Here is a 26,665-nt window from a genome sequence, read left to right as displayed (position 1 = left end):
AAGGAATGTGGCTGGAGATAGTGTGACCTAAAATGTAATTTTATAAGTCAGGGCAAGGGTGCTCAAAGTTTATTCAGCTATTTTTCTAATTTAAAATATAATATAAAGTACAGTTTGCTGACGGTTAGTACCTTGCTTGGATGCAAGTTTGTGACTAAAGAATTGGTGCCAAAATGAAATAGATCAACTGTGGGGCTCATTCTCATTGTTTCGGCCACAAATTTCATATAAACGGTAACAAAATGCATTGTGTCTCACAGGTTGACATAGACTCGCCGTGCAATAGTTGTTTACAATACCCACAATTCAATCAACTCTACCCCAAATTTGAACTAGTTTTTTTTGTTTGAAAATGTTTTCATGGGATTAATCTCCAATTATTAATGGTTATGAAAGAAGCCACTAGTTCCTAAATCAATCACCATCCACATGCATTTTTTTTATAAAGGTCATTGTTGCACCCTAAAATTTGTCCTCCTAATTTAATTTCTAACTGGCTTAAGCTTTGCATTCATGTGTATCTTTCCATTAGGGCATTATCATAACTTATGTATTCATCAGCCAATTATTTGACATGGGATCAAGGGTCTCTAGTGTTAAGGTCTCTCTATGGCTTTGAGGTTCTTACTTCAGATAACCTTGTTTCAAATAGTTCTTCTTTGTGTACTGAAACGTGTATTTAAGTTGATTCATGGGCTTATTCAATATCAAGTTACAAGGTGCACATCCATCAAAATGTCGACTAATGTTCTCATTTGTGGTGTTCGAGTTTGTTAAACTTGGTCCTCAGAGTGATTGAATTTCAAGATAAAGCGTTCGTCCATATTTCAATTCTTATCTCCATCAAGGATTCTTTCACACAAAAAAAACTTTATTGTTGCGATGGTTTGAAATACGAATGTGATGGCATAGAGGATTGACTTGCCCGCTTATTTTGATTAATGCAATTCTTGGTTCTCATCAAAATACTTGTCATTTCAATGGGATTCAAGGCTTGTCATTAAGTTTGGAGATGAAAATCTATTAAGTGAACCAAGTTTATTTTAAGACGTAAGCTGATTGAAGTTTATTCGTTTCAAATCCAAAATCCAACAATCAAAGTTCGGGTGCAAGATTCGTTCACGGTTAGTTTCTTGAAAGGCATTATCATCAAGAAGACAAGCTTATGCACTCAATGTTTCTTTTCAAAATTGGTTCATTATGTCAAATAAGATTCGTTTCATTCACATATCAAAGTTCCATCAAAGACCAAAGTTACAAGCATAAATATTGGCAAGCTTTCGGATTTATAACTATTAATTGGCCGAACCAAGTCCGGCCTTAAAGTATCCAACCCAATCTCGCTTCTCTTATTGGCAAATAAAATATGAGAAAAAGAAGGAGAATTTCTCTAAAGACCCCCCTCTCTTCTTGGTCACTCTGGCCTAAATTCCCTAAATGTTTTACTTCGGAAATGCATCTCCGAAGTTGAAAAAAAGAGTGATTTTAGAGATGCATTTTCGAAATCACATTTTTTTACGTAAAAAAAAATATTTTGAAAACACATTTTCGAAAACTAATTTCGGAAATGCATTTCCGAAATAATGCGCGTTTTGCTGTTTAAACAAAACAGTCTCCCCCCATTTCCATTTACCCTAAATCTTTCAAACACCCCAAAATTCTTCTCAAGCATTTGCATAAACACCAAAGGCAACTTCAAAGACCATCAAAGGCTACTCCAAAGACTCATACAACACCTCTAAAGCACCTCCAACAACACCTCAAATTTGTAAGTTTTCCAAACATTCAATTTAGGATTAAAATTGATATTAGGGGTGTTATAAATTAGTATAATGTAGTACATTTAGGTTATTATATGTCACCGGCAAGGTTTTGAAGTTCTGCAAAAATGGTGTCGCAGGGGGGTTTCGGAAGTGCATTTCCGAAAGCACCTCCCTAGAATTTGTGATATAAGGTACAGTAAATTTGTGATATAAGGTACAGTTTGCCGATGGTTAGTACCTTGCTTGGATGCAAGTTTGTGACTGAAGAATTGGTGCCAAAATGAAATAGATCAATAGTGGGGCCCATTCTCATTGTTTCGGCCACAAATTTCATATAAATGATAAAAAATGCGCTGCGTCTCATAGGTTGACATAGACTCGTCATGCAGTAGTTGTTTACACTACCCCCAATTCAATCAACTCTACCCCAAATTTAAACTAGTTATTTTTGGTTGAAAATGTTTTCATGGGATTAGTCTCCAATTATTAATGGTTATGAAAGAAGCCACTAGTTCCCAAATCAATCACCATCCAGATGCATTTTTTTTATAAAGACCACGTATTGTTTATTTTATGTACTTAAATGGATTGTTAATTTAATTAGTTGTTTATGTATTCGTATGAAATCGTGTAGTTTCCAATTAAATTTAATATAATCATATAAATTTTAATCAATAAAAATGTAAGAAAATGTATATAAAAATATACTAATCAATAAAAATTTACTTATGGAAATTAATTTTTCATAATAATATAAAAAATATAATTTTAATAGTGTTCAATTGTAAATATTAGACTAACAATTTTTCCGTATTAGATTCGAAAATATCCAACATAAAAGGTTTTGAATATATATAATTAGTTATTTGAATTAGTATGATAATGAATTTGTTTCATAGCATTATGTTCAGTTACCACAATACACTAACAATTTTCTAATAACAAATTAAAATAACATAACTTATCCATATACGAGATTTCACTTTTTTCTAGTTGAAGTTGAATGTTTTGTAGTAATATATATGATAGTTAATTATGGTTGGTTTGGGTTGGGTTTGCGTGTAGAAAACTGAAAATCCGATGCCCGAACCAATTAACATAGAATTTCATTGGTTTGGTTCGGTTCTTGCCAGAATTGAAAAAATGCTCAATCCAAACACTATGGTTTGGATTCCGGTTTGGTTCGGATTTACCCGAACCAATGAACACCCCTATTATGATTGAAAAATGTCCATGTCGTATTATATCAGGTGTCCCTTTTGAAGACTGTACTTTGATAGCTCTCCACAACGTTATATGGATTGATTAGCTGGGATCTATAAATAAATAAATAAATAAATAAATGATTATATTTTAATGGGTTAATGAACTTTTTTGTCCCTTTAAATATTTCAAATTTCGTTTTTAGTCCCTCCAAAATTTTCCTTCAAGAAATCGTCCCTTCAAAATTTTTCTTCCGAACTATTGGTCCCTAACGTCAAATTTCGTAGCTAATCGGTGGCTAAATTCGTAGCTAATCTCTAGCAAATTTGACGTTAGGGACCAATAGTTTAGACGAAAAATTTTGAAGGGGCGACTTCTTAAAGGAAAATTTTGGAGGGACTAAAAACGAAATCTGCAATATTTAGAGGGACCAAAAAGTTCATTAACCCTATTTTAATTATATAAAATTATATTACTTTTAGATATATAAAAGTATTTTAAATATGCAATAAAATAATTATATGAAAAGACTAATCATATAACTTTATGAGAAAATGAGTGATGCACGCAATATATGTTTACACTATTAACCAATCACCACCATGTATCCAATTAAATCATTCTTTTTATTTAAAAAAAGTTAATGAGATAGCATATCGATGATTTTCTATTTGATGACGTAAAACTATTTTATACCGTGCACTATCTTTTAACTTTTTTATTTATTTATTAAAATAATAATTTTAATTAAAATGAACGTAATCATTATAGTAATTAAATAATGTCAATAATATTAAGAGTTATCAACATGAACATAGAAATGAAGAAATGTGATTCTCATTACTCATTAGGGTGAGTACAATGTGCATTTATACAAGATATGAGCTACACCATAAGAAGGTGTACTTATGCTACATATTATAAAACCCTAGAGTAACTACTAACTGAAAATAACTGAAAACAGTTAGTGTATTTTTTTGTTGCTTATAGCATCTTCCTTTCTATCTTTATCATCTTCATTCACATACTTCAATATCCTCCCACAAGTTAAAGGATGGTAGATATCTAACAACTTTAACTTGAGTAATAGTTCATTGAAAGGTTATGAGTGCAATGACTTGGTGAATAAGTCATCAAGTTGTTCTTTGGATTTGACAGGCAGCAACTTAAAAATTCCATTGCTTTGTTTTTCTCGAACGATGTGACAATCTATCTCCATATGTTTTGTCCTTTCATGAAAGACGGGGTTGGACGCAATGTGGATAACACTGTTGTTATCACGATAAATCACAGGTGTCTTAGAACATGTGATGTGAAGATATTTCATGAGGTAGAGGAGCCATTGAAGTTCACATGTGTCTATAGTGAGAGCTCGATATTCTGTCTCTGAAGAAGAGCGAGAAATCGTGAGTTGCTTCTTAGTGCGCCAAGAGATAAGGGATCTACCAAGAAAGAAACACTGTCCTGATACAGATCTTCTGGTATCCAAACAACCCGCCCAGTCAGCATCAAAATATCCATTCAACTGAAGGCTTGAATCTCGTGGAAAGAAAATGCCTCGAGCCAGACAGGTTTTAAGGTACCGCAAAATTCTGCATGATGCATTAAAGTGTGTGACTGTAGGAGTAGCAAGGAATTGGCTAAGTTGTTGTGTGCAGAAAGTGATGTCAGGTCGAGTAGTATTGAGATATAATAATCGACCTACAAGTCGTCAATAAAAAGGTGTGTCATGATATGGTAGGCTGGAATCTTGGTGTAATTTGACTGCAGGATCTGATGGAGTGGCAACCGGTTTGGACTCAAGAAATCCAGAATCTTCCAATAAATCTAGACAATACTTTCGTTGATTAAGAATGTAACGCCCCGAAGTTAATTAATTAGTTAATTAAATTATTTAAGAATTTAATCATTGGATTTATTCGAAGTTCGTGGATCAATCGGAATTGTCGGTTTTACTTTGGGAAGCGTATTTGGATTATTAAGTTAAAGTCGGATTTTATTCGGTTAGTCGGAGAATTAATAAAGTTGATTAGGTTGAAGAAATAATAGTAGAAATAATACTATTATTAATATTGGACTATTTGTATTTAATTCGAATTTCATCGACGAAGTCGGAATTATTTTATTAAGTTGGCTTGGTAATTAATCAGATTAATTTGGTGAAATAAAGTTGAAGTGTTATTTTATTAATGAGCTTAAAAATAACTTTGGGTTTAATTTGAGTTGTTGTGAAGTAATGAGGGGGTATGTCACTTAGGCCCAATTAAGTTATTTAAGTGATTAAATAAAATAACTTTTACTATGTTGGATTTAGAATTGGAAGAAGGAAGAGCTATCATAACATAAAGAGGAATAGGGTTTGGAGGAGAGGTGAAGAAGAGAGCCATGGCGGAAGAGAAAAGCTAGAGGAAGTCCAATTTTTGCAGCAAGTTTCTGCAGTGAGACACCTTAGTAAAACGGACGTTTCTCCCAATCCAACCGTTGGATCGTCGCGGTTCTTGAACACAACGTTCCAGACTCGTAGAGGTAACTTCTGACCGGAGCGATTTTAGTTTTGATGATTTTAAGTCCGTCTGACAAAGCGATTTCCGAACAGGTTTTTGGTGCGTCTCTGCACGTTGTTAGAAAAGATTTTCGGAGAAAAGTTGGAAGCGGCGGCATAAGTTATGGCAACCGGGAGAGTAGAGCAATATCATATTCAAGGTAAGGGTGAGGTTCTAGCTCTATAAACGGGATTATGATGAATGATATGTGGGGGTTATGGTTGTATGATTGCCTCTGTTTTGTGTGTTGTGATTGTATTGTTGAATGTTGAAATTGATTGACGTCTGTGAATAAGGTTATAAAAGTTCAATCAATGGTTGTGGGAAATTAACCTAGGGTTTATAATTATTATTATTGAGGAATTAGTTGTAGAAAATTGCTAGATGCTGGTGGAGTATAACTATAATATTGCTATGTTCCTGTGATGGTCGAAATTGAATTGTACTGGAATCGAAGGAAGAAAATTTAGTTTTAATTTGTTGGAAGATGGTGTCAGCGCAGGTAAGCGCCAAGGTTTGGACGCGGCGCGAACTGAAGGTTTTTGTGGTGTTCGCGACGCAAAGAGAGGTTCCCGGCGCGTGCTATACGAGTTTTAGAAATATGTTTTGATTTCTGGCTGTTGATGTTTTATGTTGGTTGTTGGGATCAAGCCTTAGTAGGATTAACTTGAGAAGAATTATAATTATTATTATTAGTGAAGAAATTGGTTTAAATTAATTAGAATATTATACCGTTGGAATTGATTAATTTAATTAGTAGAAATTATAGTGATGATTTCTTAGTGATGAGATATGTAGTTAATGGATTAAGTTGTATAAAGATGGAATTGGTGTGAAGAAGAAATAACAGTAGTAATAACGATGATATATGTAGCAGGCTGAACTAGTAGTATAATTGGAATTAATAATAGAATTAACAAATAGTAGAATTGGAATTAGAATGATAAGAATTGTTGGTAGTAGATTAATTAATAACTTGAAGGATTAGTACCTAGATGTTTAGGGGCTGTTTTGTAATGATTAAGTTGATGCAATTGATGCATGTTTAAGTTGTTGTTTTTGTTGCTGTTGTTCTGGTTGTTGTTGTTGATACGTTGATTAAGTTGCAGGTCTTATGACCAATGTTATTTAAGTTATTGGTGATGTGTTGATTAAGTTGTAGGTCTTATGACCAAGGTTGATTAAGTTGTTTGCGGTTGTTGCATTGTTGTGTTGTGACGTTGTAGTTGTTGTTATTGTTGCATGCATACATTTGCATATTACGTTGGCCTGGATGGGAAAAATGTTTAAGTTGGCCTTGACGGCACCTGTTTAAGTTGGCCTTGATGGCACCTGTTTAAGTTGAAATGCCTCGATAACTTGGCATATGTTTAAGTTGGGAGTTCTGCTCCAATGGTACCACATGCATTTGCACAGTTGATTCGCATTTGAAGTTGTTGTTTTTATTACGTTGTTGTTATTACGTTGTTGTTGTTGTTATAAGTTGTTATTGTTATACTTGTTGCTGATAATTGTTATTATACTTGTTGTTGATAAATAATTATTATAAACCGTTGTTGCTATTTGTTATTATAACTGTTGTTTGAATAAGTATGAAGTGGTGAAATTGTATGATTTAATCTTAATATATTATTTATCATACGCTTGTTTATATTGTTGGATATCTCACCCCTTCTGAATGATGTTTCCCTACCATGGGAAATGGACAGGTACTCAAGATAGTGGTGGAAGTTTGAAGTGATTTTATGAAGTCTTTAGTTACTGTTAGTTCGAGTTGGGTCTTGCTCTGATACGTAGCACTCGGGGGGATGAACGATTGTCTTTTAATTGTTGTTATAACTATAAGTTGTTAACTTTTAAGTGGAATTTATGAAGTAATATGACGTTGGTGAAGTTGTTTTAGTTTAATAAAAATATTATGCGAAGTGAAGTTGAATAATTGATATTATTATTATTAATAAAAGTTGTTTTATTTTTTTAAAATAGTAAACAGGTTTTATCGGTTCATCCGAGTTATGTGCTATGTATCTTTGATATATGTGATTAAGTTGTTTGTTGTTTTACGGTGAATGTGACATCTCAATTGTATGTTGAATTTCCGCACTCTGATTTTATTAAATATTCGTTGGGTAGATTTGGGGTGTTACAAAGAAAGATACCTGATTTGGATTGAGCCACCTTAATGCCAAGGAAGTATTTCAAAGTGCCCAAGTCTTGGATTTTGAAGGTATTGTCTAGAGCTAGTTTGGTGGAGTTAAACTCGTTCATGTCATTGCCTGCTATAATAACATCATCAACATAAACTATTAAGATAGTAATGTTAGATGATGAGCACTTCACAAACAATGAGTGATCTGAAGTAGCCTGAGTGTATTGGTGTGCAAGAAGGATAGATGTAAGCCTCTCATACCATCTTCTACTAGCTTGTTTAAGACCATAAATGGACTTAACAAGCTTGCATACCTGATTTGGTTTAGATGTGTGCACACCATGTGGGATGACCATATAAACATCATCTTTAATGTTACCGTGTAAGAAGGCATTGTTTACATCAAGCTGATGTAGGAACCAATGCTTGTAGGCAGCTAGGGCAATGACAGTTCTGACAGTTGTGAGTTTAGAAACTGGTGAGTAAGTATCAAAGTAGTCAAGGCCCTCAATCTGGTTGTAGCCTTTGGCAACCATTCTAGCTTTAAATTTGTTGATTGAACCATTAGCCAAGTACTTGATTTTGTATACCCATCTGCAGCCAATGGGTGTGATTCCAGGCGGTAAGTCTATAATTTTCCATGTGCCTGTTTTCTCAAGGGCTAACAATTCAAGTTGCACAGCCTGTTTCCAACACTCATGCTTAGATGCTTCAGCATAAGTCTTAGGTTCAGGATTAGTGACTAAAGACAATGCATAGTGAGATTGAGAAGGTGATAAGTATTTATGTGAAATAAAATTGGAGATAGGATAAAGAGTACCTTTGGAAGAGTGATTTAAGTAGCAAGAGAATTGCAAATATAATCTTATAAATAAGAGGGTTGATGACTCACTCTTGAAGAGGTTCTGGTTGGATGGTTTAAATTGTGTGGTAAAGGGTCAGGAGTGGTGGATTCAGGGAGATTGTTGGATATATGAGGGATGGCAGTAGAGGTAGATGGAGAGGGGTCAGTAGTTAGGATGGATGCAGGAGGTTCAATAGGAGAGGTGAGGTCAGTGGAGTTAGTAAGTGGAATTGGTTTAGTATGTTTGATGATTTTGTCTTTGAGAGAAGGAAAGTAAGACCAAGAAGTGGATGACATAGGAGTAGTAGCTGTATAAGGAAGAATATGCTCATGAAAGGTGACATTTCTAGAAACAAAGATGTCATTGGTATGGTAATCAAGGAGGATATAACCTTTCATACAAGGTTTGTAACCAAGGAACATAGATTTTCTAGCTTTTGGATCAAGTTTGGTTCTATGGGCTTGAAGGGTTGATGCATAACATAGGGATCCAAAAACTTTGAAGAAAGAAATATCAGGAAGCTAACTATGAAGGACTTGGTAAGGAGACTGATTTTTGAGGATGGGAGTAGGGACTCTATTTACGATGAAGGTGGCAAACTGGAAGGCATATGACCAAAACACTTCAGGGAGTTTAGACTGGTAGAGAATGGCACGACCAACATTTAACAAATGCTGGTGCTTCCTTTCGAATCTGCCATTCTGATGAGGATTCTCAACACAAGATCTTTGATGAATGATTCCTTTAGAAGCATAGAACTGGTGGAGCATAAATTCTGGGCCATTGTCAGTTCTAACAATTTTGGGTGTGATGTGAAATTGGCTATAAACCATAGTAATGAAATTTTGGACTTAAGATGATGCCTCAGATTTAGATTTCATGAGGATGATCCATACAAATCTAGTATGATCATCTAAAACTGTTAGGAAATATTTATGGTTATGGATGGATGGTGTGGCTATAGGCCTCCAAATATCAAAATGTTAAAGCTCAAATTTATGTGAAGCAATAAAAGTACTCAAGTGATAAGGTAATTTTCTTTGTTTGGCCAAGTGGCATATATCACAAGTGGCATCATTATCATATTCAACAGAAGATTACAATTTTGACATAAGAGTTATTCTACTAGAAGAAACATGTCCTAATCTAAAGCGCCACTAGGCAGATTTTGGAATGACAGTGTTTTGAGGCTTGTCAACAAGACAATTATTGGCTAGGGTTGGAAGGGTGATATGAGACAATGATGAATGAGGGAAGGCTTTGTCTTCAAGGTGAGGTGCCTTTAAATACAAGTTATATAATCCATTCTCTTTGCTACCCAAACCAATCATCCTCTTGGTATTCAATTCCTGCAAAATACAATGGTCAACAGAAAAAATAGCTGAGCATTTCAAGTCATGACAAAGTTTGGAAATTGAAATGAGGTTCAAATTGAAATCAGGAGCATATAGAACATGATTGAGATAGAGTATGGGAGAGAATCTGATATTGCCAGCATACTGAACCATAGTGCAATTGCCATTAGGTAGAGTAATTCTGACAGGTTGAATTTTATAATATGAGTTAACAGCTCTAAAGATGCACACACGTGATCATTAGCACCTGAATCTAAAATCCATGAAGGGAATGATTTTTGTATAGCAACATTACAAGTACTACCTGAGGAATCATGTAGTGAACTGGATGAAACCTGAGTGGTAGTGGAAGTAGGAGCATTAGAGGAAATGTTGGATTGCTACAAAAGGCTAATGAGTTGATCATATTGTGCTTGAGTTATAGGCATCTACTGACTTGTGTTTGAAGTAACAGCAGACTCATCAGGCAGTTGAGATGAGGAGGAAGAATCAGCCTGAGTGGCATTGACAGAGACTTTGTTCTTATTGAAATTGGGGTGGCCATGCTTCTGATATCAAAAATCAACTATATGGCCAAATTGATTACAGAATGTGCAAACTCTAGTTGCATTCTTGTTGTTGTTGTATCCACCATTGTATCTCGAATCTTTATGTGCAGCATTAACTAAGATAGAACTGTCATCCACAACATCTAACTTCTTGTGATGACTTTCTTCTTGAACAACAAGGGAGTAGATACGATTGATAGAAGGAAGAGGGTCCATAAGCAAGACCTAATTCTTAACAACAGAAAAAGAATCATTCAAGCCCGTAAGAAACTATATGGCTTGCTTCTCAAGTTTGTTTTCTTGGGCTTTCCTCACAGCATTACATTTGCATCGAAGAGAGCATGTGCAGATAGGTAATGGCCTATGAGAATAAAGCTCTTCCCACAAAGCTTTCAGCTCAAGAAAATATTCCATAACAGTTTTAGTGTCTTGCTTCAAATTGTTAATCTTGGATCGTAATGTTAAAATGAGAATACGATCAGCCTTTGAAAAACACTCACGTAAATCATTCCAAGCAGTTAATGCATAATCATGATAAAGAATTGTGGAGGCAATCTGATCACTAACCGAGTTGATAATCCAGGAGAGGATGAGGTGATTACATCGTTCCCATTGTGGATAGTTAAGATCATCATCGGGAGGAATTTCCATAGATCCATCAACAAACTTTCCTTTGTTCTTTGCTCCCAAGGCACGTTGCATGGATTTACTCCAAGAAAGGTAATTGGATCCATCAAGCTTGGGATTGATGTTTAAGGAATTAGGACCTTCACTTGGATGAATGTAGTAGATAGAATCTAGATCAAGTTGATGATTAGGAGCGACGCGCGGTGCCATGGTTGGATCAATGAGAAAACAACAAGAATCTGCAACAAGAAGTAGCAGAAAGAAAAAGATGAAGATCTTCAACAATGAAGATCGTAACATAAAGAAGAAAACTTTGCAAAAACACAGTGCAAGAAGTCCAAAGTATGAGCAAGATCGCAAACGAAATTGATGAAATGGTGAATCAATGAAGCAATACGATCGAAGAAGAAGAAGAAGAAGAAGAAGGAGAATGAGAATTTGTTCATGGATGTAAAACTGATACCATATTAAGAGTTATCAACATGAACATAGAAATGAAGAAATGTGATTCTCATTACTCATTAGGGTGAGTACAATGTGCATTTATACAAGATATGAGCTACACCATAAGAAGGTGTACTTATGCTACATACTATAAAACCCTAGAAAAAACTACTAACTGAAAATAACTGAAAAACAGTTAGTGTATTGTTTTGTTGCTTATAGCACCTTCCTTTCTATCTTTATCATCTTCATTCACATACTTCAATAAATAATTCAAAAGAACACAAGTTTAGTGATAGATAATAATGTGGATAATTAATTGTGAGATAAAATTCTCCTCAATCATCCATTATATTAAAGTATTAATAAATTTAATTCATTCAAGAGAAAAAGGCAAAAAAAAGTACAAGAAAAAAATTCTAACGAGGAGATACGCGATGTATTGTTAAATAAATAAATAAATAAGTAAATATATTTTTTATATTACATACATAAAAATAGGTTTTGCATAAACCTAAGCGGCATTGCAGAGAACAGGTTTCTTTTGAATAGGTGCACCAATATGAGCATTTAACCTACAACTGCCAACAAGACAAGTCCTTATTTTTTGGTGTTGGTGTTTTTCCAATGAATCGTACTCTTTGAACATTCCTACACTATGTCGAAACCTCTATCCACTGGTGGTAGTGGTGTGTCTCCTACTCACATTTCTCATATATTTAGCTCTTTGTCTTGAAGCATGCATGTCAGCTACGTGAAAAAATATACTACCTCTTATCCTTACAAAACTATTAGAGAAATGATATGGTTACATCAATTTTTGACATATACATCGTATGTTTGTATTATACCAACTATTTTTTCTTTTTTTATTATATTATATATATTGAAACTTGTGTCACACTTGCTGTTGAAAGCTAATAGCGACGGTGTAAGTGTTACGGTGTTAAATTTTTGGTGTACATATAGCATATTAAGAGTTATCAACATGAACATAGAAATGAAGAAATGTGATTCTCATTACTCATTAGGGTGAGTACAATGTGCATTTATACAAGATATGAGCTACACCATAAGAAGGTGTACTTATGCTACATACTATAAAACCCTAGAAAAAACTACTAACTGAAAATAACTGAAAAACAGTTAGTGTATTGTTTTGTTGCTTATAGCACCTTCCTTTCTATCTTTATCATCTTCATTCACATACTTCAATAAATAATTCAAAAGAACACAAGTTTAGTGATAGATAATAATGTGGATAATTAATTGTGAGATAAAATTCTCCTCAATCATCCATTATATTAAAGTATTAATAAATTTAATTCATTCAAGAGAAAAAGGCAAAAAAAAGTACAAGAAAAAAATTCTAACGAGGAGATACGCGATGTATTGTTAAATAAATAAATAAATAAGTAAATATATTTTTTATATTACATACATAAAAATAGGTTTTGCATAAACCTAAGCGGCATTGCAGAGAACAGGTTTCTTTTGAATAGGTGCACCAATATGAGCATTTAACCTACAACTGCCAACAAGACAAGTCCTTATTTTTTGGTGTTGGTGTTTTTCCAATGAATCGTACTCTTTGAACATTCCTACACTATGTCGAAACCTCTATCCACTGGTGGTAGTGGTGTGTCTCCTACTCACATTTCTCATATATTTAGCTCTTTGTCTTGAAGCATGCATGTCAGCTACGTGAAAAAATATACTACCTCTTATCCTTACAAAACTATTAGAGAAATGATATGGTTACATCAATTTTTGACATATACATCGTATGTTTGTATTATACCAACTATTTTTTCTTTTTTTATTATATTATATATATTGAAACTTGTGTCACACTTGCTGTTGAAAGCTAATAGCGACGGTGTAAGTGTTACGGTGTTAAATTTTTGGTGTACATATAGCATATCTGAAACTATTATTATCTTCAACACTTACATTACATAATTCAAATGTTTATTTTATTTTTTATATATATTTATTTTTCAGTCTCACTTTTAACTAATTCATTTTGATATAAATTCACTTGTACACGAATTTTTTGATGAACAATTTTTTTCTAAAATTTTTCAAAAGAAAATTTTCAATATGTTATATTTTTCGAAAAAAAAAGTTTATTAAAGTTTTTGAAGTATTTCAAAAGAAGTTTTTTTATGTGATAATAACATAAAGTTTTTTGTTCAATTATATTTTACTGGAAAATTTACAAAAATAAATCTGAAATTTTTTATCAAAAACGATTCAGTTTTAAAAAGGCTAACTATTTATTTTTAATTTTATCATTTATTTTTTTAAGATAAATAGGGGGCAAAGCCCATATAATTTGTTTTTTAATATAAAATACTTTAAATATGAAATAAATGCTAGTCAATCATTTATTTCTGTAATTATTTATTAAAATAATAACTTGAATCATAATGAACATAATCATCATAATCAAAACATCATAGTGGTCAAAATAAATGCAATAATTCAAAATAATAAATAACACAGATCTAGTGATCGAGAATAATATCGATAATACAAAATAAATTAATATAATTAATCTAAGAATCAGGGACGGATCCGAATATTATATAAGACATCACGTATAAATTAATTTTTAACTAATGATTTAATAAACTAAATACACTCAAAAGTATAAACTAAATCTATTATTTAGAATAAAGTATGATTAAATGATAATATATAAAATAAAGTTGATAACAAAACTGATATGAGCTCATTAAATGAAAAAAAAAATGAAAAAGATAAAAAAAATAAATAAATACCTCCTGCGCAGATGTAGTCATGATAAAATGTCGAGACATGTTGAATCCTCAAAGAAATATCTATATATATATACCCTGATATTTATTATAAAAAGAATTATTTGTTGTATTTTATTTGATATTTGTTATTCAGAAATAACACTACACGTATAAAAGAACAATTAAGAACATAAAAAGAACAAGAGCTATGAAAATAAAAAAGAACAATGAAGGAAATAAGAAAAGTTCAAGAAAATAATAATTACCTCAACTATTCTTGATAGAAGAATTCCAAAGAGTGTTAAAAGAGAGAGAGTGTTTGTATTAAATCTTGAAAAATGTCAATCCAAAATCAAACAAAACACCCGTAGTAGCCTCCGTGCTTGACTTACTTATAAGGAAGATTAACAATGATGGATGAAAGTAAGAAAAGACAAACTAATTTATGTGCAAGGCAATCAAAAAGACAATAAAAGATTATATGTTACAAACTGACACTCCAAAATCATTCTTAGCCACCACAAGCAACTCCAAATCAGGAAACAACAACATTTCTCAGTCAGGAAGTAGCAGCACCTTCAACTTAGTCACCACTAAAAAAGAAAAGAAAAGAACACTCTAAAAGGGGAGTTGTATGATTATTTGTTTGATAATTTTTGTATGTTGTTTTGGAATGTAATTGTTAAAAGTCTCACATCGGACAATATATATGGCCTGAACATGTCCTTATAAGTGGGGGGCAATTCTCACCCTACAAGCCGGTTTTGTAAGGTTGAGTTAGGCTCAACCACATTTCTTAACATGGTATCAAGAGTCTCGTTTAAGATTCGGTGGGCCACCATAGTGTGTTAAGAGTCCTAAATCGGACAATATATGACCTGAACATGTCCTTATAAGTGTTGTGGGAATACTATGTCATTTTGAACTGATATGTAATTTTGTTACTGCTTATTGAAAAGATATGGCTTATAATGCCATTTTTAATTTCTGACATCACTATCTGCTTATTGTAATTCTTTTACTACTTATTGAAATGTTACACCAGTATAATGCACACAAATTGGTAGAGTATAATGAACACACTTTGTTTATGATAATATTATGCATTAAACCAATAAAAGTGTTACAAATGACATATAAAAAATTCAACTCAACTAAATTACATTGATAAACTCATGACAACACACTGCATTACCCTAAGCTCAAAATCCCAACCAAATTCTCAACCTATTTGAAATCCATTATTACAAACACAAAATTAAACTTTAAGCTCAAAATCTCAACCACAATGGACATTTTTAACCATTCTCTTGGGATGAGAACCTCATTCTTCAATTTTGAATTTTTTTTCTTTTGTCTTTCAATCTTCAAATCCCTTTCATCAACTATCTCATCTCCTAACCACTTGAAGAATATAAAATAAGTGAATCCCTCAAACAGTTGAGAAGCTCATTTGAAGAGTATCTTCCCATGCTTGTTAGGCTTCAAGATAAGGGTTCTCTGTGTTAGAATAATTATCTGCACTGTGACACAAAAATATGAGAATGAGTGTTATAAGTGCATTTGTTGACACCGCACCAGGTTGCCACAACAGGCATCTCTTGATACTTGTGGGGGAGACAAAACTAGAAAATGTGAAAAGAAAAACAGTTCAACAATCTAGTATATTTGTGTTTCGTTTCAAGAATACAGTAAAGTCGCTCCTTAACATAACAAGACAAAGATTTTATTCCTTTGTAAAATATTACAAGGGACCTTGCAAAAATTGGTCCAATTTCATTTTGTACAATATATACCTACACGAGTATAAGGAAATAAATAAATGAAATTACCTACATGAATTAATTAATGGGAAAGAATGACAAAAAAATGACAGGACTAAACTTAGTTGAACTCTTCCAAAATTCTGGAATTTCCTTGTATTAGGTGCAGTGCAGACACATTTTCAATTTCAATCAAATTGGCCTTCTCTATTCATCCTCTAAACCACTCATGTTCTCAGGTAAGTCATCTTCAGGTGTGCATTACATCATTAACCGGAGCCATCTGCATATATCAAATACAATTTCTTCAAATATTTTCTCGCATGTTTATAGCATATACAATGTTTCAGATCACTTTAAATGGTAATACCTCCACATTGGAAAGGTCCACATTATTCTCTTCAAGGAATGAAGTAAATTCCTTAAAATTCTCTTCGGTTGGACGATAATGACCACTGTGAGGCCAAACAGCCTGTTCAAAACAACGCTAACATGTATTAGTATCAGACACTAACACAATAACTAGTGTTGGATACCTCACACGGGTTCAATTTGAAGTGTCGGTACTACATTTAACCAATGAGTAATAAATTTCGAAACCTACCTTCAAGACACCGTGTTCAACGACTAGTCTTCCAGCACAAGATGCAGCTCCTCCAGCCAAAAAACTAGAATGCTGAAATGAACCTTTCTTCTTTTTACCAACATATAAATTCTTAGATGTGCTAAGGACAAATATCCACTTGGAACATGAGCCTTCTTTTATCGTATGAAGAACCTCTCCTGATTGCTTGTACAATAACTTTCCATCTTCCACAACAACTTCATAAGACAATCTTAGCATCTAGAAGAAAGAAGGGATGGAAATAATGAATATAACTTCAATACAAATATAGCCAAAAAAGAAGAAAATTTTGACATAAATAGAGAGTTAAGACTTACAGGACCAAGATATTTAACACACTGTTGTTGAAGTTTAGCTCTAGAACACTTTTCAAGATTTATTTCCTTTCCTTCTCCTATATCTAACCTACAATTTCAAAGAACAAGATTAATCTTGGTGATGCATTTATTTATGTATAATGAATAATACATTTTGGAAAAAATGTTACCAATAGAAAAAGGGCTCCATGCTTTGACTCTTGAGCCATTTATCATTGTAAATGTTAATGTAGAAGAAAGCCACGTGTAACTTTTCATGTATAACTAACTTTCTAATAAGTTAGTTAGGTATTAGTTAGTTAGGTATTAGTTAGTTAGTTGCACTACTCTTCTTCTAAACTAGCTATATAACACTTGTTGTAACCCACTTTGAACTCTGAGATTGTTAACACGAGTTCTATCATTTTTCTTCTTTTCTTCTCTCAAGCATACAGTTCAAGCTTTCATGCATTCATCAATGGCAGTTATGTGGTTCAGCATGCATGAACTTGTGTGTTCACATGGTATCATCGTCTTGTGATCCAATCTTTCCGCTGCGTTTCACTCGGTTTTCAATCTCCTTCCCTTTTCTTCTCTTTCTCTCTTTCACCTTTGCTTCAATTTTTCTCATCATGTCTTCAGCTTCTGAAGGTAGCGTTCATGGCGAATCTGTGATTCGTAACCACCAGAAAGGGTACCAAAACGATACTCTTAACCCTTACTTCATGCACCCTAACGAAAATCCTGCGTTGATTCTCGTTACTCCACTTCTATCAAGCAACAACTATCACTCTTGGTCCCGTTCGATGACGATGGCTCTTCGCTCCAAGAACAAACTCCATTTCATCAATGGTGCCTTACCCCGTCCAGCAGATCTTGATTTCAACTCTATTGCCTGGGATAGATGCAACACCATGATTATGTCATGGATCAAGAATTCAGTTGACCAAGAAATTGCTCAGAGTATTCTTTGGATGGACAATGCTGCTGATATGTGGAACGAACTGAAGGAACGTTTTTATCAAGGTGATGTATTTCGTATATCTGATTTACAAGAGGAAATTTGCACTTTGAAGCAAGGTGATTCTTCTATTTCCTCTTATTACACAAAACTGAAAATTTTATGGCAAGAATTAGATAATTTCCGTCCTATTCCTACTTGCGATTGTGATCCATCATGTTGTGCTCTCATCAAGATTCGCACATACAGAGATAGTGACCAAGTCATTCGTTTTTTAAAGGGCTTGAATGATCAATATGCTGCAATTAGGTCACAGATTATGCTCATGGATCCTTTACCAAATATTTGCAAAGTTTATTCTTTGCTTGTTCAGCAAGAAAGACAGGTTCACATTCCCCTTGATGAATCTAAAGTGCTTGCTACCCCTACTCTTAACCGTGACCCTCAATCAAAAGGCAGCATTTCAAATCGTGGCAGAAGCACTTTCAGAGGTGGCAGATCTGGTAATGGCAGAGGTAGAGGTAATCGTGTATGCACACACTATGGAATGACAAACCACACAATTGATACATGTTTCAAGAAACATGGATACCCTCCTAATTGGAAACCTGATGGCACAGTCAACAATTACATCACTTCTCAAGACAAATCAGAAGTGTTAAACAAAGAGGATGCTGAGGTTAATGCTCAAGTTTCTACTGGTTTGGCCTTTACTCCAGAGCAGCACAAAGCTTTGCTAGCTTTGCTCCAAGATACCTCACAATTGCAGTCTCATAGCATTAACCATTTTACTTCTAAGCATTCTTCTAGTTCAGGTATCATTTGCACTGTGCCTAATTCATTCCATCCTGAAACTTTTATACTTGACACAGGAGCCACTGACCATGTTTGCTTTACTCCAAGCTATTTCCATTGCCTTAAACAAATTAAACCTGTCACCATCAAATTGCCTAATGGCAGCCTTGTGACAACCAATTTTGCAGGCACAGTCAAATTCACTGAGTCATTTTACCTTACAGAAGTTTTGTACATGCCTGATTTTTCATTCAATTTAATTTTTGTTCCTAAGTTGACCAAGAGTCTTAATTGTCAACTTCAATTTACTGATATTGCTTGTGTTATACAGGACTCATTCTCCAAGAAGATGATTGGCACAGCTGAATTAAATGGTGGATTGTATCTTCTCAAGACTCCCTCAGTTTCCTTGTTCCCTAATCCACCTAGACATCTTGTTAATTCTACTACTCTTAGACCTGCCAATGATTCTCTTACTTGTAGCCTATGGCATCTTAGACTTGGACATGCTTCACATGCCAAGCTTGTTGAACTCAATAAAAGTTTCCCTTTTATTAATTCTGCAAAACCTGACTTACCTTGTGATGTGTGTTTTTATGCCAAACAAAAGAGACTGCCCTTCTCCATTAGCCGTCATGTTTCTCAGTCTGTCTTTGATCTCATCCACATGGATATATGGGGGCCATTAGCTACTCCTTCCATGATGGAATTTAGGTATTTTCTCACAATTGTGGATGATAAAAGCAGATTTACTTGGCTCTTTCTTATGAAATTAAAATCTGAGACTGCTTCTATCATTCAATCTTTTGTGACCATGGTTAAAACACAATTCAGTTATCATGTTAAGTGCATCAGATCTGATAATGGTCATGAGTTTAAGCTCCACACCTTTTATCAAAAACATGGCATTACACATCAAACTTCATGTGTTAGTACCCCTCAACAAAATGGAATTGTTGAGAGGAAGCACCAACATATACTTGGGACAGCTAGAGCCATGTTATTCCAAGCCAATCTACCACATATCTTTTGGGCACATGCTGTTAGTTATGCTGTCCACATTATTAATAGATTACCAACCCTGTTCTTAGAGCACAAGTCACCTTACCAAATTCTTCATCAAACCTTACCTGATATGTCTTACCTTAGAGTTTTTGGTTCACTATGTTATGCCACAACTCTGCCAGCCAATAGAAGAAAACTGGACTCTCGATCTAGAAAGTGTATCTACTTAGGATATAAAATTGGAGTTAAAGGGCATCTCCTGTTTGACCTTCAGTGTAAAGAGTTATTCATTTCTAGAGATGTCATCTTCTTTGAAAAACTCTTTCCATATAAAGTTGACTTTACTTCCACTTCTCCCAAATCTACAAATCACGACACATCTCTTGATGATTTGTTTGACCACCAATTCATGGATGAACAATCCACTCTTTCTCAACAACCATCTGATTCCTCCTCCCACATTCATGCACCTATTTCCAACCTGCCTGTCAATGATACTCATTCCCCATCCCCTAATCCAAGTTCTTCTTTACCCAATTCTGCCCTCACAATTCCTGAACTGAATCCTGTTAGGAAATCCACAAGACATATACAACCTCCTTCTTACCTTAAGGACTACCACTGCAATCTCATTTCAGATACATCCACTCAGCTTGATTCAGCTGGCTCTTCATCTTCTATTTCTTGTAAGTACCCTATTTCCAATTCTCTCAATTATGATTTTTTGTCACCTTTTCACAAACACTTTGTTTTGAACTTGTCTTCTATTCATGAACCTCAATCCTATGAGACTGCCATTGTTGATGTAAATTGGCAAAAAGCTATTGAAGCTGTGTTGGCTGCTTTGACTAAGACCAACACATGGGAACTTGTGCATTTACCTCCATTGAAGAAAGCTATTGGCTGCAGATGGGTGTTTAAAGTTAAACTGCATGCCAATGGATCTGTGGAACGATACAAAGCCCGATTGGTTGCTAAGGGTTTTACACAAACTGAAGGACTTGACTACACTGACACATTCAGTCCTGTAGTCAAAATGACCACCATTCGAGTCCTCCTAGCTACTGCAGCAGCTAACAATTGGCCTTTATTCCAACTTGATGTCAACACAGCCTTCCTTCATGGCGATCTTCATAAGGAAGTATACATGAAGGCACCTCCTGGCCTGAAGTTACCACAATCTGACCTCGTTTGCAAACTACAACGTTCTCTATATGGCCTTAAACAAGCAAGTCGCCAATGGAACACAAAGCTATCTGAAACCCTTACAGCATCCGGTTACTTGCAATCCAAGGCAGATTATTCTCTTTACACCAAACAATCAGCCAGCGGTTTCACTGTTATTTTGGTTTATGTAGATGACCTTGTTCTGGGTGGTACTGATATCGAGGAAATCACACGTACCAAATCCTTGCTAGATGCTAAGTTCAGCATTAAAGACTTAGGAACTCTCAAATACTTCCTAGGTTTTGAAGTTGCTCGCAGTACACAAGGAATTTCCATCTGCCAGCGCAAATATGCCCTAGATTTAATTACTGATGCTGGCCTTCTTGGTGCCAAACCCTGTTCAACACCCATGCAACCACATCTTCAGTTGCATCAAGACCTTGGTACTCCATTATCTGAGCCTTCTACTTATAGAAGATTACTTGGTCGCTTGTTATACCTCACTCACACTCGTCCAGAAATTGCTTATGCTGTAAGCAAACTATCTCAATTTCTTGCCAATCCCACAGACAAACACATGCTCGCCGGTCTTCACGTGTTGAAATACCTCAAACACAATCCTGGTCAAGGTTTGTTGTTCAAATCTTCTTCTACTTTGCGTCTTACTGGTTTTTCTGATTCAGATTGGGGAGCTTGTCCCGATACTCGTCGTTCCACCTCTGGTATTTGTTTCTTTCTTGGTGATTCACTCATTAGTTGGAAGAGCAAGAAACAAGCTGTTATTTCCAGATCTTCATCTGAGGCTGAATATCGTGCTCTAGCACACGCTACCTGTGAAGCAGTTTGGCTTCTTTCACTACTCCATGATTTCCAGCTTTCATCCACACTTCCCATCATTCTCTATTGTGACAATAAGTCAGCCATGCACATTGTTGCGAATCCAGTGTTTCACGAACGCACTAAGCATATTGAGATTGATTGCCATGTTGTACGTCAAAAGGTCCTTGATGGTACTATTCATTTAATGCCTATCACGACTCAAGACCAAGTTGCGGACATTTTTACTAAATCTTTACATCCAGGTCCTTTCAATCACTTGCAATCCAAGCTTGGAATGATTAATATCTTTTCCAGCTTGAGGGGGGCTGTTAATGTAGAAGAAAGCCACGTGTAACTTTTCATGTATAACTAACTTTCTAATAAGTTAGTTAGTTAGTTAGGTATTAGTTAGTTAGTTAGTTGCACTACTCTTCTTCTAAACTAGCTATATAACACTTGTTGTAACCCACTTTGAACTCTGAGATTGTTAACACGAGTTCTATCATTTTTCTTCTTTTCTTCTCTCAAGCATACAGTTCAAGCTTTCATGCATTCATCAATGGCAGTTATGTGGTTCAGCATGCATGAACTTGTGTGTTCACAGTAAAAGTGTAAATTATGTCCATATCGATGTCGTGGATCAATCTGTTTTACGCACAACAAAAGCATTTCAACAAAAGCAATTTATAATTATATAGAGAAATAGTAGGATGAAGATCATGTGTATGACTTACTGCTTCAAGCCAATGTAGCAAAGCGAGTTTCCTAGCATTGAAATCTTTTGATAAACCTTTTCCAACCTTAGCAGCTCTTGTTCTAGCTCTAGACCAACGCGAAATGGCAGTTTCATGGTTCTCTATGTCAAAGAAACATATAGAGCTGTGCTTTAGTTCAGCAGAATCTAAAAGCTTCCACCTATATATGATTAAAAAAATAAATGTCAAATTAAAACACAAGATATTTGTATATAACTGAAATTCTCAATATGAAGTAAATATAGTATAATGTACCAGTTTTGTTGAATAAGAATTGCAGAAGATCTCAGTACTATTGGCAAAGAAATCCCCATATATATGGCAGCAAAATCAATGTACAGAAACTTATGCAGTTGAAGGTCCTAAAAGTGATGAGAGGTAATTGAACTCAAGTAGGTGTGATAGTTAGAACTTAAATTTACAGATGAAGTTATTCTCCACCTTGGTTTATATATAGAAGAGCTAAGATGGATGAAAGTGAAGTTGTGTGAGAGAGTTGAAAGTTGACAGAGAAAGACAATGTTCCCATTTATGAACCACGAGGTGTTGACTTTATATGACAACATAATACCAAGTATTTAGGAGTATTTATTATGTTGTAAAACAAATTCAACACACACATACCTTTTGTACGCATGACATGACATAACTAACAAGTGTTATTTAATCAAATGTTTTTGAATGATTGGTTAATTTATTATGTCTTGCAGGTACAAAGTGCAATATTGGGTTTTTACTTTAATGAGAACCAAGTAGATTGATTTGATCAACAATTATCTTGTGTCATGTAGTAGTAATTTTGTACCTCCCCGCGTAAGCAGTTTACGTAGCTTAAGCACCAAGCTTTTTAGTTGGTCTATTCCAAGTCTTCTAACACCTAATTTACCCCTCCAAACATAACATAATATAACTTGATGAATTCAACTTATAAAGTATATATCTTGTTCACATTCATGTAAGCGTAGGCTGCAAGAATCAACTATGTTTCCTGCTTTTTTTTTATATAGTCGCTAAGAATTTGTTGACTCCTAGTTAATAAACCAATATTTGATTTTTTTAGAGTGTTTTTTTTTTATAGGAATTCAGTTTTTTTTTATGTTTTTAGTTAGGGGCCTAGGGGGTGTGTATGGTTGATTATTTTTAAAAATTAAATCTAATTATTTTCAAACAATTTAAATAGTTTGGACTTATAACCATAACTATATTTCAATTAAAATTAGTTATTAAATCAATTATGATTACATAACCGCTTTTTTTAAATCCAATTTTAAATGATTTTTCTATAGAAAAAGCTTTCTTAAATCAATTATTAATAAATTTGAAGAAAAAAAAGATTATTTTTTAATTTAAATTTCAGTTATCTCTTAAAATTGATTATTATTTATTTTAAAATATTTTTCCGAAAGAAAAAAAATACTATTGTCTGAATTTTTTTCAAATAATTAAAAACATTTTTTTAAAACCAAATAAATAGAAAAAAAATTTAAAAAAAAAAACATAAATTTTTTTATTTTATTTAGAAAAAATTTGTTTCCAAATAAAAAAAAAATGTGAAAAGTATTTAAAAAATATTTTTTTTCAAAAAAAAATTTAAAATTAAAACATTTGAATTTTGGGTTATAATCGAATCTGAAAATAATTTAACCATTTAATTATTCCGAATTATATGGATGATTAACGGACCATTAATAACTAAATCGAATAATAACCTTTTATTCATATCCGAATATTTAAAACATATTTGAATTTGGTTATGGATTTGAATATCACAACCGGATATTTTGCACACCCCTAATTCTAGCTAAGGTTTAGCATAGAATAGAGGAGTATTTGTAAATATATTGAAAAGTTTAATTTGTATTTTAGATTTTTCTAACTAGAAAATTCTATAGGATGTTTTGTCTTTTGGTATTTGTCGAACATATTGATCATTGAGATGAGCGATGATAGAAATTTAAAGGTGTTTTTGTTGAGTGAAAATCAATAATTCAAGTGATGTAACCGGTTAACACGAGGGTGTAACCAGTTACAACTGGTGGAAAAGCACTTCTGCAAAAGGAAAATTTATTTTTGGATTTGCGTTAACCAGTTAACAAAACACGTTAACTGGTTACACCTGACATTGAGTTTTTGTATTTTGTTTGTTGTAATTGGTCAACAGATTATGTTAACCAGTTACAGCCCCGAGTTTTGGCATTTTCTTGTATTTTAAGTATGTGTTTTAGATCCCAACCATTTTGTAACACTTGTACATATGTCTTTGAGGCATCCTCGTCTCAAGTTAATGCAAATTATTATTCTCACCCTCAATTATCGCTCTCTCTCTCTCTAATTCTCTTCTCTCTCACTATCCATTTTGGATCACCTAAGGTCTCTCCCATCTTAACGGGTTCATATTCGGTCATAAGTGCAAAATGGACGAAATCACCATCATCATTAATTTTGTTGTCATAGAATATCTCACAATCTTGGAGTCTTTGAGGAAAACCTCTTTGCCTAGTTGGTTGTCTCACATTTCCATCAGTTCTGGCTTTGACATGCTGCATTTCTACACTTTTCGTTTCTTCAGAATTTGGAAATTTGAAGTTGTAACCAGTTAGCAGTTTCCTTTAACCGGTTAAAGCCTACATGTAACTCGTTGACGAGTGTTCGTAATCAATTACAAGCTATTCCACCCGCCTCAATTCATCAACCAAAACGTACCGACTGATCAGAACCCTCACGTTTTCAACATCAAACAACTTGTAACCTCCATTAGGGTGATAGCCTACAAGTATCATCATCTCCCCTTTGTCATCCAATTTCTTTCTAAGTTGGCCCGAAACATGTCGATACGCCACAGAACCAAAAACTCTCAAATGGCTTAGATTCGGTTTAAACCTAGACCATGCATCTTCCGGTGTTATCTTCTTAAGCTTCTTTGTAGGACACCTATTCAACAAATAGGCAGTTGTGGATACTTCTTGTCCCCATAACTCCTTCGACAAGTTCTTCCTCTTTAACATGTTTCTCACCATGTGCATAATTGAGTGGGTTTTTTTTTGCAAATACTGTTTTGCTGCGGTGTGTAGGGTGATACTACGTCTTGTACTACCTCTGGTACACACTCTTCGTAAATATCAACTGGTATGTTGATTAATGGCAACCTAGTTACCACTTTGTTCCTTTGTAACACATTAAGATCTCAAAAATTGAGATGCCTAAGAAGGTTGTGCCACAACCACTCTTCTCAAGTTGCCGCTGTAGCAAGACATCTATGCTTCATCACCTTCAACTCCATCTTGAAAGTTATATTGGCGACCATAGGAGCTTTAAGGACCAAAACCTCGTTTGCATCCATAACGCGTAAAGTCTTGTTTTCCATGTTAATCTTGTAACCCTTCTCAAGCAATTTTCCAATATTTAGAAGGTTACATTTCATTCCTTCCTAAAATGTATAATATATATTTGATCAAGTAATGTCCACCATCCTTCTTCAAGATCAAAACATAAATGATCTCATCGACCACTAAAGTGGTGTCATCCGCGAATTTCATTTTATTCTTCGTGGTTTTATTGATTTTGACAAACCAATCCTTCCTCTCTGGCATATGCATAGAACAACCAAAATCCAAGTACCATTCTTTGGTGCACTGAACTCCTTCTCTCATAGTCACCATAACATTTTCTTCTACAAATGTTTCTGCAGCATTCTCGAAACTGTTGTTGCTGCATTCACCTTCCGTGATCATGACCAAGAGTGTATTATCATCATCCACCTCTTGCCTTGCAACCCTGACTTCATCTCCTTGATACTCCCTCTTGTTCGTGTTGCATTCTCTAGCAAAAAGTGACCTAACTTTTGACAAATGTTACATTGTACCTTACTCTTGTCATAATTTCCTTTTTCGTCTCTAAAGTTTCCTCGACCACCAATTTTGTTGCACTTGCTCTTATCCCTTTGACAAGTCGAATTCTTTGAATTTTGGGACTCTTTTCCACCAAAATTCTGAAAATTCCTTGTACTCTTCATAGGCCATTATTTCTCTCCTCCAAAATTTTCTCATGAGCCTCAACAGAGCTTTGAAGCTCATCTTTGCTCAACGCCACAAGATCCTCTGACTCTTCAATCTCCACTACAATGTTTTTGAATCTTTCCGTCAAAAAATGCAAGATCTTCGTCACAACATTCTGCTCAAAAATAGTTTCTCCATAAAACTTAATTTAATTCACCAATCGAGTAATTCACGTCACGTAA

General features: G+C 34.2%; 1 protein-coding gene across 1 annotated transcript; it reads right to left on the bottom strand.

Annotated features, from left to right (window-relative positions):
• Nucleotides 1–16,255: 16,255 nt before the first annotated feature.
• On the bottom strand, nucleotides 16,256–24,974 carry LOC131642721 (IQ domain-containing protein IQM2-like). The gene is made up of 9 exons (XM_058912940.1): nucleotides 24,777–24,974; nucleotides 22,684–22,790; nucleotides 22,408–22,588; nucleotides 22,276–22,318; nucleotides 17,118–17,163; nucleotides 16,948–17,035; nucleotides 16,610–16,849; nucleotides 16,376–16,477; nucleotides 16,256–16,288 (listed from the first exon to the last, which is right to left on the bottom strand). The coding sequence occupies exons 1-9, from the start codon at nucleotides 24,972–24,974 to the stop codon at nucleotides 16,256–16,258; spliced, it is 1,038 nt and encodes a 345-aa protein (XP_058768923.1).
• Between the last annotated feature and the right edge of the window lie 1,691 nt (nucleotides 24,975–26,665).

The sequence above is a fragment of the Vicia villosa genome, unplaced genomic scaffold (genome assembly GCF_029867415.1).
Source record: "Vicia villosa cultivar HV-30 ecotype Madison, WI unplaced genomic scaffold, Vvil1.0 ctg.005681F_1_1, whole genome shotgun sequence".
Taxonomy (NCBI): domain Eukaryota; kingdom Viridiplantae; phylum Streptophyta; class Magnoliopsida; order Fabales; family Fabaceae; genus Vicia; species Vicia villosa.
Note: the sequence above shows the minus strand (reverse complement) of the source record. Positions and strands in the feature narration are given on the sequence as shown.

What these genes read in the sequence shown, in the direction of transcription:
- LOC131642721 (XM_058912940.1), bottom strand. Translation starts at nt 24,974, where the DNA reads ATGCAGCATGTCAAAGCCAGAACTGATGGAAATGTGAGACAACCAACT. An exon ending in ATTCTTATTCAACAAAACTG is followed by an intron (nt 22,589 to 22,683) that starts GTACATTATACT and finishes AATCATATATAG; the next exon opens with GTGGAAGCTTTTAGATTCTG. An exon ending in TTGAACACGGTGTCTTGAAG is followed by an intron (nt 16,478 to 16,609) that starts GTAGGTTTCGAA and finishes TGTTTTGAACAG; the next exon opens with GCTGTTTGGCCTCACAGTGG.